This window comes from Quercus suber, unplaced genomic scaffold, assembly GCF_002906115.3.
Source record: "Quercus suber isolate HL8 unplaced genomic scaffold, Cork oak 2.0 scaffold_600, whole genome shotgun sequence".
NCBI lineage: Eukaryota > Viridiplantae > Streptophyta > Magnoliopsida > Fagales > Fagaceae > Quercus > Quercus suber.
In genome coordinates, this window is record NW_027070044.1 from 72,310 (window position 1) to 92,537 (window position 20,228).

The following is a 20,228-nucleotide window of genomic DNA, read 5'->3' on the forward strand; positions in this document are numbered from 1 at the left end:
AATTAATTTCAGCAGATCAACTACATACTATTCACCAAAAAAAATTTCTAAAATGATACTATTTAGCAAATTTTGCCATGTAGGACTGTCACAGGTTTGACCCAACTCATTAAGATTATTTTAATCGAGTTTGACTTACTTTTAGTACTTTTTTAACTGAATATATTTTTTTGTTTTAAATATAAAATGGCAAGTGATAGTAAGTTTTAATTTTTATATTTTATTTAATTAGTAGATGATGTAACAATTTTCTGATAAAAGAAAAGAAGATTTCAATTAACCAAACCCAGGTTCACCAAACCCATTTTAACTCAAACACATTTATGACCTGTAGAAGCTTCCCCAGAAAAAAAGGCCCGAAAGAGAATCCTCAAATAAAAAAACAAACTAGCATAACTTGTCAAAAACACTCATTTTCGTAGAGTTGGTTAAACCTCCCTTGAGGAGAAGACAAACGAAACGTCGCGGGAGGTGCTAACCATTTGTATTTATCCAATTTGTTTACGCATGTAAACTCCGCCAACAAACATCTACAGGCGACATTTACTCACTTGTCACCCTTTCTCTCTCTCTCTGCCCTTTCTCTAATCAAATCACTATAAATCAATATAAAAAGGTCTTGTTCTCTCTCTGTGTTTTCATTGTGATTGAGTCTCTCTCTCTCTCTCTCTCTCTCGGAGCTGAAAAAGAAAAATGGCTCTGATGAGATTGAGTAAGGGGGATATCTCTGGGTTCAAATTCTTGTTCGCTTTGGCGATCATGTATGGTCTCATGACGATGCTTGTCCACCCTATTCTCCACATGAAGTTCATTAAGCCTCTTGGGATCGACGCGCCTCTCGATCGCTTCTCGGAAGCCAGGGCTGTCCAACACATCCGCGTTTTGTCCAAAGATATCGATGGCCGCCAAGTGAGTCTAAAACATTTCGATACAAATAAAATTTTTTTTTTTTCAATTCTTGGTTTTAATTAGAAATCTATGTTTATATTGGTTTTAATTTCTAAAACCTCTGTTAATATATTTTATCTCCTGTAGTTTGAATTTTGAATTTTGAATTTTCATAAAAAAATGGCGGTGGGGTCAGTTGTGAGGCGAGCTTTTCCTTAGATTATTAAAAAAAAAAAAAAATTTTTTTTTTTTTTTAATTTATAAGTAATGGGTTGATAGGAAGGTCGAGCTGGTTTGCGAGAAGCTGCTGATTATATCAAAGGACAGCTGGAAATGATAAAGGAGCGAGCTGGTTCAGATATTAGGTCGGTTTTTTATAATTTACTATGTTGTGAAGTTATATACATTCAATGTTTCTGTTGTGAAGTTATGTACATTCAGTGTTTCTGTGTGATTGTTGGGTTTACTAATTGTTGGAGTAAATTTGTTAGTGATCTGAGTTTAACAGTTTGCAGTGTTTGTTGAATTATTTATTTGCAGAATAGAAATTGAGGAGACTGTTGTTAATGGATCCTTCAACATGATGTTCTTAGGGTACAGCATATCTCTGGGATATAGAAATCATACAAACATCGTGATGAGGTAACTATAAATTGTTCTGATTGAATTTGTATTGGTCGTTGAATTTGCATTTATTGTGTTAAGGAATTTATGTATCAGTGATCTATCAGCCATAAAACTACTGGGCCCCACTTTTTGCATTAAATATACCATAGTCATAGTCACGAGAAGCACGCAAAGTTTCATTGTTTGATGCTATTAGGAAAAATTTAACTATAGTGGGGATAAAATGGAACATTTTGACTTATGTAAAGGTCGAAAAGAGGTTTATTGGGATAAAATAAGGAAGTGTTAGGACTAAGACACAAATGATATAAGATTGGTTAAGTTTGAAACATGTAAATTTACTGCATTTTAAGAGGAAATTTGTTTGTCTTTGTAAATTAACATTACTTAAGAAAAAAAAAAAAAAAAAAAAAAAAAAACTGACTGCAATTTTGACAAATATCACTAAGGATTTAGTTTTGCTGAATAACAGGATATCACCAGCAAATTCACAGGACAGTGACCCATCACTTTTATTGAATGCTCATTTTGATAGTCCGCTTGGTTCCCCAGGTGCTGGTGACTGTGGTTCATGTGTTGGTGGGTACAATGAAAATTTACACCTATTGGCCATTCTTGCTGGATTGGTTCATCTTCTCGTGTTTATTTATTTATTTATTTTTTTCCTCTCTCTTGCAGCATCATTGCTGGAAGTAGCAAGGCTCACTGTAGACTCTAGCTGGGTCCCACCTCGGCCTATTATTTTTCTTTTTAATGGTGCAGAAGAACTATTTATGTTGGTAAGGCATCATGGTTGTGCTTTATTTAGTAAAAAATTTTCTAAGTATGCACTTCTCCTGGTGTAATGTTATTTTATTTAGGCTTTGCCTCATGATATCAGCAGCATGGTTGAAAAGGATTCTGGCTGTGGTAGATGCAAGTGATCCTATTGTATAAATGTGCAAGTTGGATGTGTTTGAACTTTAATGTGCTCCACCTGTTAAAATACTATTTTTTTTATACTTCTATTAAGGAGGACGTGTATTACAAATTAACAGAAGTGAGAATGGCCTGATGCTACTTCCTGGACAATTTTCCTTTTCTTGGGAGATTGAATAAATGATGGTGTTAATTAGTTAAGAGAAGCAAAGCCAACCATCACCATTTCAGCTATGAAAATCATATGCTTATATGTCTGACAGTTATTTGTTTTTCAATTGAACTTATGATATGTTACTTTGTTTATGTATTCTTGTTCACTTTGAATGAAATTATCATTACTTATATATAAAAAAAAGTGTTGTTTGTTTACTCCTGCTGTTTCAGGCTGCACATGGTTTCATGAAGACACATAAATGGCGTGATACAATTGGAGCTTTTATAAATGTGGAAGCATCTGGTACTGGGGGCCCTGGTAGGATATGATTCAGTGCCAATATTATTTTCTGAAAATTTTATGCTTAATATGGCTGTATGCAAGAGTGCAAGTCTGCAACTAACGGTTTGGCAAACCTTTTCCTTTTGGTGGATTAGGGCAATCTATAATGTAGAAAACAGACAAACCAACTTTCTTCCAATTGTAACCTCAACTAAGTTAAAAATATGGGTATACTTTTGTGCTATGAAATGCTTGACAAGCATGGTCAATGAAGGTGACCTGTATTAAAAATAGATATCAGCATGTGCTTAATTTCTGCTCCTGATAACATTTTTATTGAAATAGAGAAACAATTCATATATTGAGAACTGTCGTCTTTGTTAATTGAGGATAACAACTTCCCATTCTATATTTAACTTTGTGGTTCCATAATGTATTGCTGATTTTTGTGTTGTTCAATTTACAGACTTGGTTTGCCAATCTGGACCTGGTTCATGGCCTTCTCGCATCTACGCTCAATCAGCAGTGTACCCAATGGCTCATAGTGCGGCTCAGGTTTTTATTATTCTCTCTCTCTCTCTCTCTCTCTCTCTCTCTCTCTCTCTCTATAACTAAATTCCTTAATTCAAATCTCATTTTTTTTTCCTTTCCTTCTGTGTGTGCGCGTGTGTTTTCTTTTATCCCTGACATTTTATGTGCTTTTGCCGCAGTTGTCTTCTGTTTCAGTAATAACTGATTTAATTGCAAAGGATATTTTTGTTATATGCAGGATGTTTTTCCAGTAATTCCTGGAGATACAGATTACCGAATATTTTCCCAAGATTATGGCAATATTCCTGGGCTGGATATCATCTTTCTCCTTGGTGGTTATTTTTATCATACCTCCTATGATACAATTGAGAAACTATTGTATGCATTACATGTGCTATTTTGGTACATATTTACTTAATTGGAATTTTTATGTTATTTCATCTTTAAACACTTCCTCTTATACATCCAAATGTTTCCAGACCTGGGAGCATCCAAGCGCGCGGTGACAATTTGTTCAGCATAATTAAGGCCTTCACCAATTCTTCTATGCTACAAAATGCTCGTGATAGAGAATCTTTTGCTGCTACTGCCAACAATTACATGGATCGGGATGTTTACTTTGATTACTTAACATGGTTCATGGTATGCTTTTAAATTATGATTTACAAATCTGATTATGATAGATTTGTCATCCTACAAGTGTAATCTTAAGTGACAAATAACATTGCTTTTTTATTTTCTTTGTTTTTTTTTTTTTGGGTGCTGAATCTTTCAGATAGTCTATTCAAGAAGGGTAGCTCTTATACTTCACAGTATTCCTATTGCCATCTTCCTTACTATGCCCTTATTTTTGTGTTTGCTGTATTCTGGATTGCGTTCTTGGTTTGCAATCCTCTGTGATTTTACAAAAGGTAAATTGTCACTGCTGATTTTTTATTTAAAAATGTTTCCTGTGGCTGACCTTCTATGGTCTGAATCTTATTATAATATCTTCCTGTTAAGAATTTTGGTTTTTTCACTCCATATTTTTCTTATTTAACATCGGTGCCACTGGAAGATTTTTGGTAACTTTGTCAAATTGTAATTTTTCAGGAGTGCTGTTCCACACTACTGGGGTTATACTTGCAATTATTTTTCCGATTTTATTTTCGATCATAAGATTGCTGTTCTCTAGTCATGCGATGAGCTGGTGGGTTTATATCTTTTTTGAACTACTTCTTTCAATAAATATTAAATCTTCTTAATGTTGTTTTTTATATAAATATTGAAGTATTAGCTTTTTGTCCATACATTATTTTTTAAGGTGTAGCTTATATGAGTTTGAAATCCCTATACTAATTGATAAAATCGTATTTGGTATTATTTGATCTCAAGGAACTTCATTTCAGCCTATAACTAGAAAGCACGGATATTTCATTTGGGGTGCCATACCCATGTTGGACACGAGACACGCCTAGAACACTTTTGTACTCACGTCCTATTTTTTTTTTTTTTTTTGAAAAATTTTGGGACACAGGAGGGACACTTATCTTTTATTTCTTTTTAGTTTTAATCTTAAACACTTATCTGATTATCTTTTATTTACTCTTTTAGATCTTATTCTTGATTTGTATTCTAATTTCTAAACATCATATATTAGTCATGAATTCACTTTAGTATCCTTTATTGCTCTTGAATTGATATTTGTTTAACATTATATGAAAAATAAATGTTTAACAATATTTAAAAATAACCTGTGGCATATTACGGCTATTGGGGAAAATCATGGCATATGAAGTGGCCTAGTAGTATGTCATATTGTTTGTGCCTTTGAGAGAGAGAGAGAGAGAGAGAGAGAGAGAGAGAGAGAGAGAGAGAGAGAGAGAGAGAGAGAGAGAGAGAGAGAGATTCCAAATATGTCTCTAAATAATAAGTATTGTTTTTGAATTCCAAGCCGATTTATCATGTTAAACTTCTTGAAACCACTACCAAAAAATAAATAAACAAATAAACTCCGGATCTTTGGAGTGGCTCTAGTTTTATTTGAAGATCAAGTTTTACACTTTGGTATTAGTGCATTCTTCAAATATTTGAAGCATAGTCTTACTTTTGATGTGGACATTCTGGTGGGAACAAAATCGTCATTTGTTTGAGGATACAGAAAGTTCAAGGACTCAATTGATAACATTGTTTACTAGATCTTTGTTTGATCGGTCTCATGCATGGGGTTTTACTAATAGTATCTCTCCTTCTCTGATTTTTTAGAGTCATTGCCTTTCTCTACATAATTATTTTTTTTGTAATTCTTTAGATTCCTTTATGTTCATTATACATGCATCTGAAGTAGTGTTTTTTCAATAAAATTTTTGTTTATATATAAGAAAAAATAACTGTCGGTGCATATGCAAGGTTCTTCTTGACATGCTGGATTGGAATGCAGGTTTGCTCATCCATACTTGGCTTTCTTGATGTTTGTTCCCTGTTCACTTGTTGGTCTGTTAATTCCAAGAATCGTTTGGAGTTGCTTTCCTCTCTCTCAAGAGGTTTCAGTTCTTAAAACTTCAAGAGAGGTAAACTTCTATTTGAATATTCTCAAATATTCCTTGGTAAAGACCAAGTTCATCATGTAATTCCTTCATAGATTTTTCTTTCTTTCTTTTTTCCCCACATAGGTGTATAAACCTATAGCAGATTCTCAATGTGGTTGTCTTAGCATTAACCTTAAATGTGAATCTTGTAGGTACTATCTGATGAAGCAAGATTTTGGGAGCATTTGGTTATCATGCTATATTTACATTGGTATGTTGTGCTACTGTGATTAGTTTAATTAGTAAATTTCAAATATCTTTCTATAGAGAAAATTTTAAAATTTCTAAAGAACATTTGTAAAAACAGGCTTATCTTGTAGCTGGCTTGAGTGGAGGCTTCTTGACTTTTTTCCTGTCTGCTTCTATGCTTGCTTCATGGGTTTCCTCTCGCTTGGCAGTCAAATATTATGAATGCCAATTGCTCAGGTACTCATATCAATGTCAGTCAGTTTGATTTCTTTCTTTTGCAATGTCAATTCTTTTAGCTTTTAATTTGGAAGTCAATTATGTTGTGGCTGGTTNTTTCCCTCTCTCAAGAGGTTTCAGTTCTTAAAACTTCAAGAGAGGTAAACTTCTATTTGAATATTCTCAAATATTCCTTGGTAAAGACCAAGTTCATCATGTAATTCCTTCATAGATTTTTCTTTCTTTCTTTTTTCCCCACATAGGTGTATAAACCTATAGCAGATTCTCAATGTGGTTGTCTTAGCATTAACCTTAAATGTGAATCTTGTAGGTACTATCTGATGAAGCAAGATTTTGGGAGCATTTGGTTATCATGCTATATTTACATTGGTATGTTGTGCTACTGTGATTAGTTTAATTAGTAAATTTCAAATATCTTTCTATAGAGAAAATTTTAAAATTTCTAAAGAACATTTGTAAAAACAGGCTTATCTTGTAGCTGGCTTGAGTGGAGGCTTCTTGACTTTTTTCCTGTCTGCTTCTATGCTTGCTTCATGGGTTTCCTCTCGCTTGGCAGTCAAATATTATGAATGCCAATTGCTCAGGTACTCATATCAATGTCAGTCAGTTTGATTTCTTTCTTTTGCAATGTCAATTCTTTTAGCTTTTAATTTGGAAGTCAATTATGTTGTGGCTGGTTCCTAATTTGTTTGTATAGAGAAACTCTTAATTTATTGGGCGAAGGTCTTGTAAATCTACTCTTTGTTTATTTGTAATCCTTGTGAATATTGGTTCTCAGATCCCATGTCACCTTTGGTAGCTTGGTTAGCTTATGAGTCCAATGGGCTTCAGCCTAGCCAAAGAAAGAAGCTATGCTTCCCTGCAAAGGGTTCTTTTGGTTGGAGGGGTGGAAAAGAGGGAGCATAGAAAATGATGAAGGGATAGAAAAGATTTAGTTTTCTCTCATATGCGTTTGGTTGGGAGGATGGAAAAGTTGAGAGATGGAAAACTCATTTGTTTGGTTAAGAAGAAAAAAATGAGAGGATGGAAAATTAAGCTGGTATAAATTGATTCATACACCCTTATTAAAAAAACTGAGCTCAATTAAAAAATAAACAAACAATCAACCAAAAAATAGTAACCCCACCAAGTGTATTAAAACAAAAATCATGCCCAATTAAAAAATAAATAAAAACCCAACAATGGCCAGTTAAAAAAAAAATCCATGATAGCATACATGATACACACCCATTTAGCAAAGAACAAAGAAAAGAAAAAAAGAAGAATCTGCTTTACTACTGCACAGGGATAGAATCTTAAGACAAACAAATGAAGAAAAATACTTAATCGGATGAGAACAAAAAGAAGCTTGTAACAAAGAAGGGAGTAGTTTTGTAAAACCAATTGGACCAATTTTCCACCCTTGTTTTCTCTCCATTTTGGAGAGATCAATTTTTGGTGGCCCAGGGAGAAAACACTTGGGTTCCACCAAAAAATTTCCATCATTTCTCTCCTTACCAAATAACACCAAATCCTATTTTCTCTCCTTTCTTTTCTATCATTCCTATTCCACCTCCAACCAAATGCAACCTAAGTCTTTGGCTCATAAGTTTGGAGTATGGGGAAAAGAACTATGTATATCTAGTGGGGATAGTGATTAGATGTTGGGCCTTGTGTAATGGCAAGTGCCTCCCTAGTATGTTGCAAGTTCGAATCTAGGAATCAGCCTCTTCAAAAAAAAATGAGTGCAAGGTTACCTACCAATCACCTCTCCCAAAAAGTGTAAAACGGGGAATTTTGTGCACTGAGTACAACCTTTAGTGGGGATGGGATAGTGAGTATAGATTATTAATACATCCAGTTTATAGTTGATTTCTTTGCCCATGGTGAAGCTATGAATTTGGAGTGCAACCTTGTTTTCTCTCTCTCCCTCTCCAGTTTTATTTTCATGATCTCTTAGTTGATTTCTTCTTTGAAAATAAATCCTTCATTTACATTTTCTTGTATGCGTTGTTCATTTTCTCTCATTAGTGCTCTATATCCTCTGCCACGAGTTAAAAGTAGTAGCATATTGAACATTGTGATCTGATTAAGATTTTTATTTTTTCAGGTCAACAGTGATTTACATAATACCTCTAATTCCATGCCTTACATATGGTGTTTACTTCGGGGGTTTCTTGTTCAATTTGTGATTGAAAAGATGGGCATGGTGGGTGCTGTTCCACCCCCTTACGGTTAGATTTTCTAAACTTTTATCTCTTTTTTTTTCAGCTAATGATATATTAACGTTTAATTTCCAAAAATCTTGCTACTCTTTGAGGCATGAACCATAGCAAGACTGTTTTGTTAAAATCATAGAAGACTGAAAATGCAGTTTTGTTTGCATAAGGTTTTTATATATTTTTTACTTTTGAGAGACGAGTTTTCAGCCCTCAATCCTGCTCAGGATATATTATCACTTCCTGAACTTAATTATGGCTGCACTAATAATGAGTTGCATCCCTCAGTGAGCACTTGGATAGATGTGGCACTTGAAGTTAATCAAATGGATGTTATCACTTGTTTGACAAATGAACTTTACCTTACAGTTAATTTCTTTTGTATTGGGAAAACTGTGTGAACTGGTCAATTCATGTGTTTATGACTCTTATCCACTGCTTCTGTTCTGTTGCGCTATGGTCGGTGGATTTATTCATACTAATCTTATGAAAGTCTGTCTGTTAGAAGTTTCAAGATTCCTTTATAGTTCTTTTTTTTTTTTTTTTTTTTTCAATCAAATTTTATTAATTGTCAAGAAGAAGAAAAAAAGACACTTTTATGGTTTTGGATGGAGGCATTTAAAGAGAAGGATTTGGGTTTCACTTTTTAGTTTAAATGATATGAATAGAGTATGAAACAGCCAATTGTTTTCTATTGATGAAATTTAATGGATTTAGCTCTGTTGATACAAGAATTTAAAATTATTAGGTATAATAATATGGTAACAACAAGCCATGACCCAAATTTATGGGGTTGGCAATGGATCCTCAATAGATTAGTTAGGGTTAGGCACATGTATTCTTTTCCTTAATTCTATTCTATTTGAAGTCATATTCTCTATTACGAACAAAGTTTGGCTACAAACTTGGTTATGGCCTAAGGCTACAACTCTACTCAATATCTTTTTATTTGATGTGATTACATTTTCTTCTTATATCCTTTATGCTTGTAAAATTTCTAGAATATCAAAGATTAATAGATATGTCATAAATCAAATGTTTAAATTTCTAGTTTTTGTAGTCTAAAATTATGCATAAAAAATAAGTTTATGGATCAAATAGTAAATAACATCCTATTGGCACGAAATTTAACAAGTGTGTTAAGGAAATAAAAATCATGCAATCCAACGGTTAGATTTTCAAAATATGTAATTATGTTAATTTTTATAGTGGGAGTTTTTAGCCTTAGGCTACAACTAAGTCTGTAGCCAAATTTTGTCACTCTGTTACTTAATTGATTGGTCCTTTTTCTTTTATGTCTTTTTTTATTACTTCTAATAATATTATTTTGGTTATTTCTCTACAATTTACACTCCCTCACTTGGATCAACTCACTCTTTCTTACCGGTGCATTAATCACTCTCCTCAAAACCTGACCAAACCATCTCAAGTGACTCTTCCTTTTCTTTTCATCAATAGGAGCTACCCCTATCTTTAAGTCGATTCGTCATTTCAAATCCTATCTTTTCATGCATTTCCACCTATTTATCTTAACATTCTCATTTTAGCTATACTTGTTTTATGAATATGTTGCTTCTTAACAGCCCAAAATTTAGCACCAATTACAATTGGTTAGGGAAAAATTCTTACAGCTCAGATTATCACGTATTGTTAAATTCATATCACACAATTTATACAAGCAATATTCTTCAAATCCCTTGATTTTGAATCCTCAAATCCAATTACAACCTAAGCTGTCTTATATAATCCAAAAAAATATAAGGCAGTTCAAAGTCAATAATCCAAAGAATTTATTATGTGACATTTGTTCATGAGGCAACAAATAGTTATGGTAGTTAGTAATTACAATCAGATTTTTTGTTTCAGGGTATTTTCTTCCAGATATTATGGTGGCAGCAACAATTGGAGTTGTAACTGGTTTGTGTGTGGGCCCCCTAATACCTATATGTGGTAATTGGTTAGTGAGGTCATCAGTTCTGCAATTTTTGGTGCATCTTACTGTGCTTGCTTTGGCTCTGTCATCGCAATTCTTTCCATATAGCAACAATGCACCTAAGAGGGTTGCTTTTCAGCATACATTCATTACTGCAGGTACTGCAGCCACTAGTATTTTATATATTGAATGACAGTTGTACTTTTTGAAAGCTTTTCAAACTTGATGATTTAAATACTACATTTGATAGTATTACACTTTCAACCTGTAAATTTAAGTGTTAGTGTACTTCATTGAATTTTGGAATTAAACACCCCCCCGCCCCCCTCTTTTGTTGGTCCTGTCATCTAAAAAAATTGTACTTCTGGATTGACAGATGCAAATCAGGTTGTAGACTCCACGTATGATTTTTCTGTGGTGGATTCCAATTCTTTACTTTTCGTTTTCAAATATGTACCTGAAGTGGCAAAGGAATTGCACATTGGTTCAGAGTTAACTTTTGAAACTGCAGTGTCGTCTCACCGGGAGAGTTGGATGGTATGTATGATTTAGATGGTCTTCTATCCCTTGGAAAGGAACCTTTTACATTTCAAACTCTTAATTTCTAATTTGTCAAGTGACAGTCCTTCATCCCTGCCAACAAGCCTTGTATACCTACAATAAGTCAATATTCTTCTGTTTTTTTGAGATGTAAAGTAAACCATGATAGTCATTTTTTATTAGGATGCTAATTTCCTGCTAAAGAGTTCTCTCTCTCTCCCTCTCCCTCTCCCTCTCTCACTCATACACACACATCCACCCATTTTTTTAAGGTTTGTTGACCAAATCTTTTTTGTTGCAACAAATGGTCATGGGATTGACAAAAGCTTCTTTTACTTCTCATTGATGCCTAAGCTGGTCTTCTGAACACCTGACCTCAGCCATAATAATAAAATAAAACCTAAACACCTGGCACAAATACTGGGGTTTGCCATTCTTTGTTTAATTGTAAAAATGATTTATATGAACCAAGGATACCTTGCATAAGTTGAAGCAAGTATTACTTTCAATTAATCATTCTATATTAATTTAAAATCATGGTTGTCAATGGATGCAATGTAAAATTATCAGAGGATCTCTCTCTTTTGCAGGCAACATACCCAGTTACTTTTTTGTTCTCAAGAAGCTTGAAGTTCCCCGCAGGAAGCGATGATGTTTTGAAGCAGTATAGATATTTCCCACATTTGTCTGAATATAAGCCACGTACAATTTTTAGCAAAGGATCTCGAAGAGTATACTTGGAACTTTCCTTAGGGTGAGTGGATTGAAATGCATGTGTTATCCATTAAGTTATATTTATATGCATGACATTGTCATAGTTTACTATTGAAAGTCATAAATATTAATGATTTTCAAATTTTTTTAATAAAATAGTATAGATCTTTTTATTGAAAAAAGTATAGATCTTATTTTAAACAAAATGGTTTATTACAATTCTGATGGGCTTGTTTTCTAAAAGACTATTCGTTGCTTATTTATTTTGCACAACTAGGCAGACATTTGTATCGCTGGAATCTTGTTTCGTTCATGTATAAATTTATAGTTCTGTACAGATGCTTGTCTACCCCATATTTGTATATTTGTTAGTCCAGAATTTACGATGTGATCTCTGATGGGTTTAGAAGTCAACTCTTATTGTTATGCATGATTGGTGTATGATTTATATGCACCCAAAAATATGGGAAGAATTGAAGCATAGGACGAAGTGTATACAATCAAAAACAAAAGCAAAAAAAAATTTACACGGTTGAAACATATAAAATGAAACTAGTGGACAATGTTTAAACTTATGTGTTGTCTTTCTTTCAGTTCATTAGAGGAGGTTTGGGTTACAGTCCTTAATATTACTGGTCCCTTATCCGGTTGGTCATTTGCAGATAATATTCTTCCAGGTATGAAAATTCTTTCCAACTCCACTTTGGTTTTGGCTTAAATTATTTCTCATTGTAGTAGAAATTTTACCCTTGTGAAACTGGTACAGCTCCTGAAATAATTCGTGGTGGTCCACCTTCACATATATTGAGACTCAGTGGAGCCAGCCACGAGAATTGGACCTTCTGGTTAGAGGTATAGTTTTGATCACTGTTAGCAGTTTCTTTTTGTCTCAATCTTTCTTGTAGCCATTAATAATCATGTTCAACTTTGTGATTTTTGCAGGCTAGCAGTTCTGAAAAATTAAGGGTGCAAGTTTCTGTATTAGACCAAAATTTATTTGGTCCGGCAAAGAAGTTGAAAAGCCTTTTCCCTGACTGGGTGGATGTTACTGCTTATTCTAGCTTTATTTCCGATTATAATTTTTAGCTCCACAATGGCAGGGTTTTTCGCAAGCCTGCCAATGCATTGGTTGGTAAATCAAATCCTGTATGAGATGGTTTAATTAAAAATCAATAGGTTTTAAAATTCATCTGATTTTTTTTGTTTGGCTGAGCACTTCATTCTTATCCATCATGCCAATAGTAGGACCAAGACCAATGCCGTAAACCCTCACCAGCTCACACGGATATATTTTTTTTGTCACAGTATTGTGACTAGTTTTATGAGAAGATGGAACTATACTGAAGGGACAAATAATAATGTCAGAAGGTCTTGTATACTCTTGACAGCAGCATTGCCAAGAAATTGCAACAAATGATTGATGTAGCAGATTCCATAGTGAAAATTGTTTTGATTCAGGAAAATTTGAAAGAAAAATGAAAAGAAAAATTTACATTGATGTCATTTTATTATTTCTTTTCTTTTCCCCTCTTCTCAGGGGTAAAAGTCATTGGCATTTTTTAGATATGTAAATTGCGGAAAAATACCACAAATATTTATTGGGACAAAATTGACAAATGCCCTTTTCTGGAAAAATAAGTAGCATTTTGCCCAATTTTCTCCCAATATGAAATTTGATTTTCTCAAAATCGAGTTAAACCCTATAGTAACGTTTCTAAAGAGTATATGGTGATGTTTTAAGGACCTATAGTGGCGTTTTGGAACTCGAGCTTTATGAACTCGAGTTATTAGTAATTTTTTTAATTTTTTTTTACCTATAACTCGAGTTCATGGAGCTCGAGTTTCAAAACGCCACTATAGGTCCTTAAAAAATTGTTATATACTCCTTAGAACGCCATTATAGAGCTCCAGAAATTTTATTTTTTTTAACTTGATTTTGAAAAAATCGAGTTTCAAAAGATAAGCATTTCCCTAATTAATTTGAAAAATAAGACAAAATGCTAGATTTTTTGCACGAAAGGGATAAAAGTCAATTTTGTCCATATTTATTGATATAAGATTCTAGAGGATACTATTTCAATATGCCATTGAGTGCGCACCATTTAAGTTGATTTCTTGATTAGTTTTTTGGTTTATTTTTTTGGGTTATTTGTTTATATATAGTTTTTAAATCTAACTTCTTCATACAATAATAATTCATCCAAATTTTAAGAAAAACACATGAGAAGAGTTATGTCAACAACAGTTTTACAATACTTTTATAATAAATTATAGGTAGTAAGTTATTATTGTTTTAGTTTGAATTTACAACTTAATTACTTTTTTGCCCACGCATAACAACCAATAACAACCTACTATATATGATTTATTGTGAAAGTGTTGTGAAAATATTGTTGACATAACATTTCTCAAATATAAGATGAAATGTTGTAGCTCAAATTTTCAATTTCTAATTATTTTCACTATCGTCTCTCTCTTTTACACCAATACTCTCTTAGACCACTTAAAACTTGATCTCATGATCTAGTCCTTTAAGTTGAGGCATATCCAGTCCCACAACACCAAGGCCGGTTCAAGCATACAAGCAAGGCAATGACCCAAGGTCCCCACTTTTAACTAAGGGCAAATTACACTTTGCCCATCTACGGTTTTGCCCGAAAAGCACTTTGCTTACTTGAGGTTTAAAAATTGGCACTTTACCTATCAGTGATTTCATTTATTAGGGGTCCGTAGCCTGCCTATCCGCCTGCCGTTACTCTAACACTTGTTAAATGAAAAACATAGTACAAACTAAATCAAACACAAGAACCTATTCAAAACAAACATGAGAGGCCACTCTTTCACTCTCTCTTAAATTGAGCCACTCCATCAAGATCATTTACTAGAATTTCTTGATAGATTTTGAGGAATTCCCTCTGGAGTTAATTCTAGGTACATTCTTTAACCTAAGGTTTTTATTTTTATTTTTTTGAAATTAGATGACGTTAATGTGTTACTTTTGTGCGTTTGTTAATGTATGTGCATATTCTGGTAGGAAATGTTAGAAATTTTCAGCAGTAGCTTATAAATTTATATATTGGTTAATGAGCTAAAAGTTGCTAATTGTTTGGTCTTTTTCTATGTTGTGTTCTGTGTGGACCCTAAAAATCTTTTTGGTCTGAGAAAAACATGTGTACGTGTGGGCTATGTGGTCCATTTCCATGTGGTTGTCTCCCAAAAGAAAAACAAACACCTTTGTCTATTAACACTTTTGAAATTTAAGCAATTATTTATATGCAAATTGCTGATTTGAATTTCATTGTTGAGATTAATTATGGTGGCACCTTTGTGTGGAACCAAGACCTAGAATATGTAGGTGGCAACATAGCTACAATTGAAGATGTTGACCTTAATAGGCTAAGTTTTTGTGAAATACAAGATATGTGTGAGAAGTTTGGGGCACCTAGTACAAGAACATATCGTTATCTAATTCTTGGAGGTAATTTGGAGCAAGGCTTGAGACTAATAACTGGAGATGATGAGGTGTTGTATATGTGTGAAATTCATGTTGCATGGCTAATAGATAGGATAGTGTTATATGTGGAAGGTGGTGAGGAGCCAATTGTTGTTGAAATACCTGGACAGAATGTAAAAGGTATTGAGGAAGGGGTGGTAGAAGGTGATAATTTAGATTATGATGATGATGCTAATGTGAGTGAAGTAGATGAAGAAGTACATGTGAATGGTGAATGAGATAAAGTGCTAGCAGCTATGCAAAATGAAGGTACGGAATTTGATTGGTTAGAGGAAGGGTGTGAGGGGCCAGACTTTGATGATGATGTATTTGGAAATATGTATGCTAGGCCATCTACACAGAATGGAGCTGAGGGGAATGGACTTAGGGACACTATAGCCCCATAAAGGAGTAATGCAACAACTACTAATGCCCCACATAGTAGTAATGCAGTAGGTAATGCTGCCCCATAGATGAATAATGCAAGGGAAAATACTAGTGTGGAAGTCAATGATTGGCTTGAACTATCTGTTAAGGATGACATGGGAAGTTTGGTAGGGTTTAATGATTATGAGCCAGTAGTTGCTGGTTCAACAAAGCCAGTGTTTAATATTCAGACTGATATGAGAAAACCAAAGCTGAGGAAGGGAATGAATTTTCTTAACTCTAAGGCTTTGTTTGGGAGTTCATAAGGGAATAGAATGGAATGGAATTAAAAAAAAAAAAAAATCTTTTTTGGATGTTTTAAAATAAAAGAACGGAAATAAATGGAATGTAAGTAACATTGTTTAGAAGTGACATTGGAAGGAATGGAATGAAATTATTTTATAATAACATTACTATTATATCCCTCATTTTAAAGAACATAAAAAATTATTCTAGTTTAGGGAAAAAAAATTATTGTAGCTAAAATTCATATTATGTATATTTCTATGTTGTAAAGCAATTCACGCATCACATATTTATTGTCAACAAAATAAACATTATCTAAAAATGCAAACAAATATATTTAAAAAAAAAAAAAAAAACCTCCTGTAATGAGTCTTGTCAAAACAAAACAAAATAACAAAATAAAGCAAATCTAAATTGGCCAAGAAATCCCACACTTTTTAATTTTTAGGCATAGACATCAGTGTAATAGGACACATTTGCATGATAAAGTGGCGTGATATACAAAAGTAAGGGTGTCCACAGAACCTGGTAACCCGCTGAACCAGTCGAACCTGCCCAAAACCGAACCGCCACCATCCTAACCGACCAATCTGACAGTCAGTGGCAGGTCACCACCCACAGAACCTGATCCCTTTGAGTCGGCTGGCGGGTTTCCTCCCCAAAAACCTAAGCCACCCAACCCAACCATAAAATCAACAAAATCTAGCGAGATCCAAAGGTTTTCCAACAAAGAGCTACTTGAAATCCACTGCAATCCACCAGATCCAACAATATTTTTGATTTTCCGACGAAGAGCTACTTGAAATCCACCAAATCCAGCGAGATCTCGTCAAGATCTAGTCCAGATTCAACGAATCCGGCCAAATATCTGCCTGATCTCAACCAATTTGGCGAAATATCGACACTAGCGGCAAAATATTGGCACCGGTGGCAAAACCCAAAACCGACCAACACCAACCCGAAACACGACGGACCCGAATCGGATGATCCAACCATTAATACAGGTCGGTTTCGGTTATGATTTTCACCCACCCAAAAAATTATTGTCAAGTCCAAGTCGGGCACAAACCCGACCCGTGGACACCCCTATACAAAAGTAGCAACAAATAAAAAAAAAAAAAAAACAAAATTAGCAAATCAAACGTGGCATGATAAAATCGCATGGCTTGGAATTGAAAGACTAGCAAATTAAAGAAATACTAGCAAACAAAGAAAGACTTGAAAGACTAGCGGACAAAGAAAGACTTATTAAAAGATTAACAGGCAAGGAAAGAAAAAGAAAGCCTTGTAGTCAATATAAAAACTCACAAAATATTTGATGAATCAACGAGAATGGTAGCAACTGTGAAGAGAATGACAGTAGCAATGTAAGCAATAGAGTGCAAGCATGATAGCTATGTTTTTTCTTACGACTGGTTGAGAAAAAAAGTTGTCGTGATGTGTAAAAAGGGCTGAGATTAAAGGGGTATTTTAGGATTTTTAACAAAATTTTCATTAAACCTAAATTCATTCCCTCCCATTCCTCCTAATTTTGGGGGAACAAAAATTTGAGGTTTTGAGAGAAAATGGAGGAATGAGTATTCCCTCCTAACCATTCCATTCACTCCCACTTAAACTCTCAAACATGGGAATGAACTTTCCATTCTCTCCATTAAAACTCCTAAACAAGGGAAGGGAAGAATATTCTAAAAATATTCTTTTCATTCCATTCCATTCTATTGTTTCCTCCCAAATGAAGGCTAAGGTGTTTAGGGAGGTTTTGAGAGAATATGTTATAAAGAAACTTGTGGATATCTGGTTCAAATTGAATAAGAAGAACAAGATATTTGTCTATTGCAAGAATGAGTGTGGATGGAGGAGTTATGCATCTACAGTTAGTGGAGAGTTGACCTTCCAGATAAAGATAGTTCATCCTAAGTGCACCTGCCCTAGAACCTTCCAACATAGCCAAGTGATATCAGCTTATGTTGCCAAGAAGTACATGAAATTTTTTAACAAGAACCCTAATTGGACTACAGCTGATGTGCGACATCATGTGAGGTAACATTGCTGTTGACATAAGTGTGAGTCAAGTGTATAGGTCTAAGAGAAAAGCCATTGATTTAATTACTAAGAATGAGTAGCTACAATTTGGAAGCTAAGAGACTATGTAGAGATGATAAAGTTGAATGATGCAAGAAGTAGGGTTATTTTACAAACTGAAATGAAGGATGAAAATTCCCAACTAAAATTTAGGAGGATGTATGTAAGGTATAATGCACAGAAAGTTGGATTCTTAGGAGTTTGTAGACCAATCATAGGATTGGATTGCTGCCACCTAAAAGGAAGATTTGGTGGCACATTTTATCTGCCACAGCTAAGGATGGAAATGATAATATTTTTCTAGTTGCACTTGTTGTTGTTGAACAAGAGAATAAGGACTCTTGAGTTTGGTTCCTTCAACTGTTTTTAGATGACATTGGGATTCCAAAGCAACTAAATCTAGTCTTTATCAATGATAGGCAGAAGGTATAAACTTCATGTGTTCATATTACTAATACACGCATGTGTTTAGCTTAAACCTACATGTGTTTTGATTATTCATATTACTAATATTGTTTTCTATTGAATTCTATGTGAAACGGGGATTTATTCCTGCAATTGAGATGTTGTTTCCAACTGCGAAGCATAGGTATTGTGTGAAGCAAATTTACAATAACTTCAAAGTTAACCACAAGGGGTTGGAGTTAAAGGATGCATTATGGAGATGTGCTAGAGCCACAACTATTAGAAAGTTTTAGAGGAAAATGAAACAACTAAAGGATCTAGAACCAAGGCTTAGGAGTATCTTCCTGATATTAACCTTGCACAATGGTCTAAGTCTCATTTTACTAGTAGTGCTTTAACTGACTGTTTAGCTAATAATTTGAGTAAATACTTCAATTCTATGATTTTTCCTATTAGGGACAAGTCCATCTTAGCAATGTTAGAGCGGATTAGAATTAGGTTAATGATCAAACTCTAAACAAAGAGGAAATGTATAGAGAAGTATGTTGGGAAAGTGTGTCCAAATATTCATGACAGCTTAAAGAAGTTAAAACAAGAGTGTGTACCTTTTTGTGCTACTCCATCTGGTAGGTTCATGTATGAAGTTGATAATGACTGTGAAATGTATATGGTTGATTTGACAAATAGGATATGCAGTTGTAGGATATGGGATTTAATAGGAATCCCTTGCAAACATGGCATTGCTGCTATTTTTAAGAACCTAGAGAAAGTGGAGGACTATGTTCATCCTTGCTACCAAAGGAAACATATCTTCAAACTTACCAGGAGATTATGCAACCAATATCTAGCCAATCAAAATGGGTTTAGACTAGAAAACTTGCTCTTGTTGCCCCTCATGTTTACAAGCCACTTGGTAGAGCTCCTGAGCTAAGGAAAAAAGCCCCTGATGAACTAAGGAACCCATATAGAATTTTTAGACTAAACAAGACTATCAAATGTGGGAAGTGTCATAAATAATGGCACAATTCAAGAGAGGTGAGACTGTATGGCAAAGGAGATAAAGGCTTCAAAAGGATAAAGCTATAAGTATTTTTAGACTTCAACCCTAGTCACTTGGCATCTTGCTTCACATATGCATCAATATTTTTGTAACTTGTGCTGCTATCATATCAGCACAGAGAGATAATTTTGCAAGAAGGACTAGGAAAAATGCTCCTGAAGCAAGGCCTCAACCTACAACTAAGCTTGCATCCCAAATTGTATATCAACCTTTTGCTAAAACCTCTAGATCTTAGCCTTCATCCTCACAACCATCTAATAGAGCTTCAACTCCATAAGCTACAACTAGGGCCCATTGGTACTCTTCATCTACCCAATCAAACTTTTGTTTTCCTAGAGAGACATGGGATTCTAGACCATCATCATCCCAGGTGTTGCAGCTTGTATTTATGTAATTTTTGTTTTTGTTGTACCATACATTGGCTTGATTGTGGTCTTCATTTTGTAGCCTACAAGTGGTGTAGTTGGTGTGGTTGGTGTAGCTACTGTTGCTGGTGTAGTTGGTCAAAGAAATGGTGAAGGTTCTGTTGTGGATACTAGAGGAAAAGGCAATATATCAAGAGAAGCAAAATTTCAGCTACTAGGTAGAAAGGGCAGTACATAAAAACTAGCCAAGTTTCAACTAATAGGTAGGAATGACAGTATATCAAGACCAGCAAAATAGAAGGAAACTAGACCAAATGTTTTGTTTTTGTTTTTGGTCTACAAACCTAGTGTAATTAGTAGTTAAAATGAT

The 20,228-nt window shown here is 34.2% G+C and overlaps 1 protein-coding gene across 1 annotated transcript; it reads left to right on the forward strand.

The window, feature by feature from the left end:
• The first annotated feature begins 417 nt into the window (after nucleotides 1-417).
• On the forward strand, nucleotides 418-13,279 carry LOC112011635 (uncharacterized). The gene is given in 23 exon segments (XM_065765022.1): nucleotides 418-909; nucleotides 1,168-1,253; nucleotides 1,429-1,530; nucleotides 1,988-2,094; nucleotides 2,194-2,294; nucleotides 2,821-2,908; nucleotides 3,339-3,427; nucleotides 3,642-3,781; nucleotides 3,883-4,045; nucleotides 4,179-4,314; nucleotides 4,496-4,592; nucleotides 5,823-5,952; nucleotides 6,123-6,158; nucleotides 6,727-6,765; nucleotides 6,862-6,980; nucleotides 8,486-8,547; nucleotides 8,550-8,609; nucleotides 10,461-10,685; nucleotides 10,904-11,064; nucleotides 11,658-11,821; nucleotides 12,376-12,458; nucleotides 12,548-12,633; nucleotides 12,724-13,279. Coding segments are annotated over 23 exon segments (2,634 nt in total). The 5' UTR covers nucleotides 418-693; the 3' UTR covers nucleotides 12,868-13,279.
• Nucleotides 13,280-20,228: the final 6,949 nt, after the last annotated feature.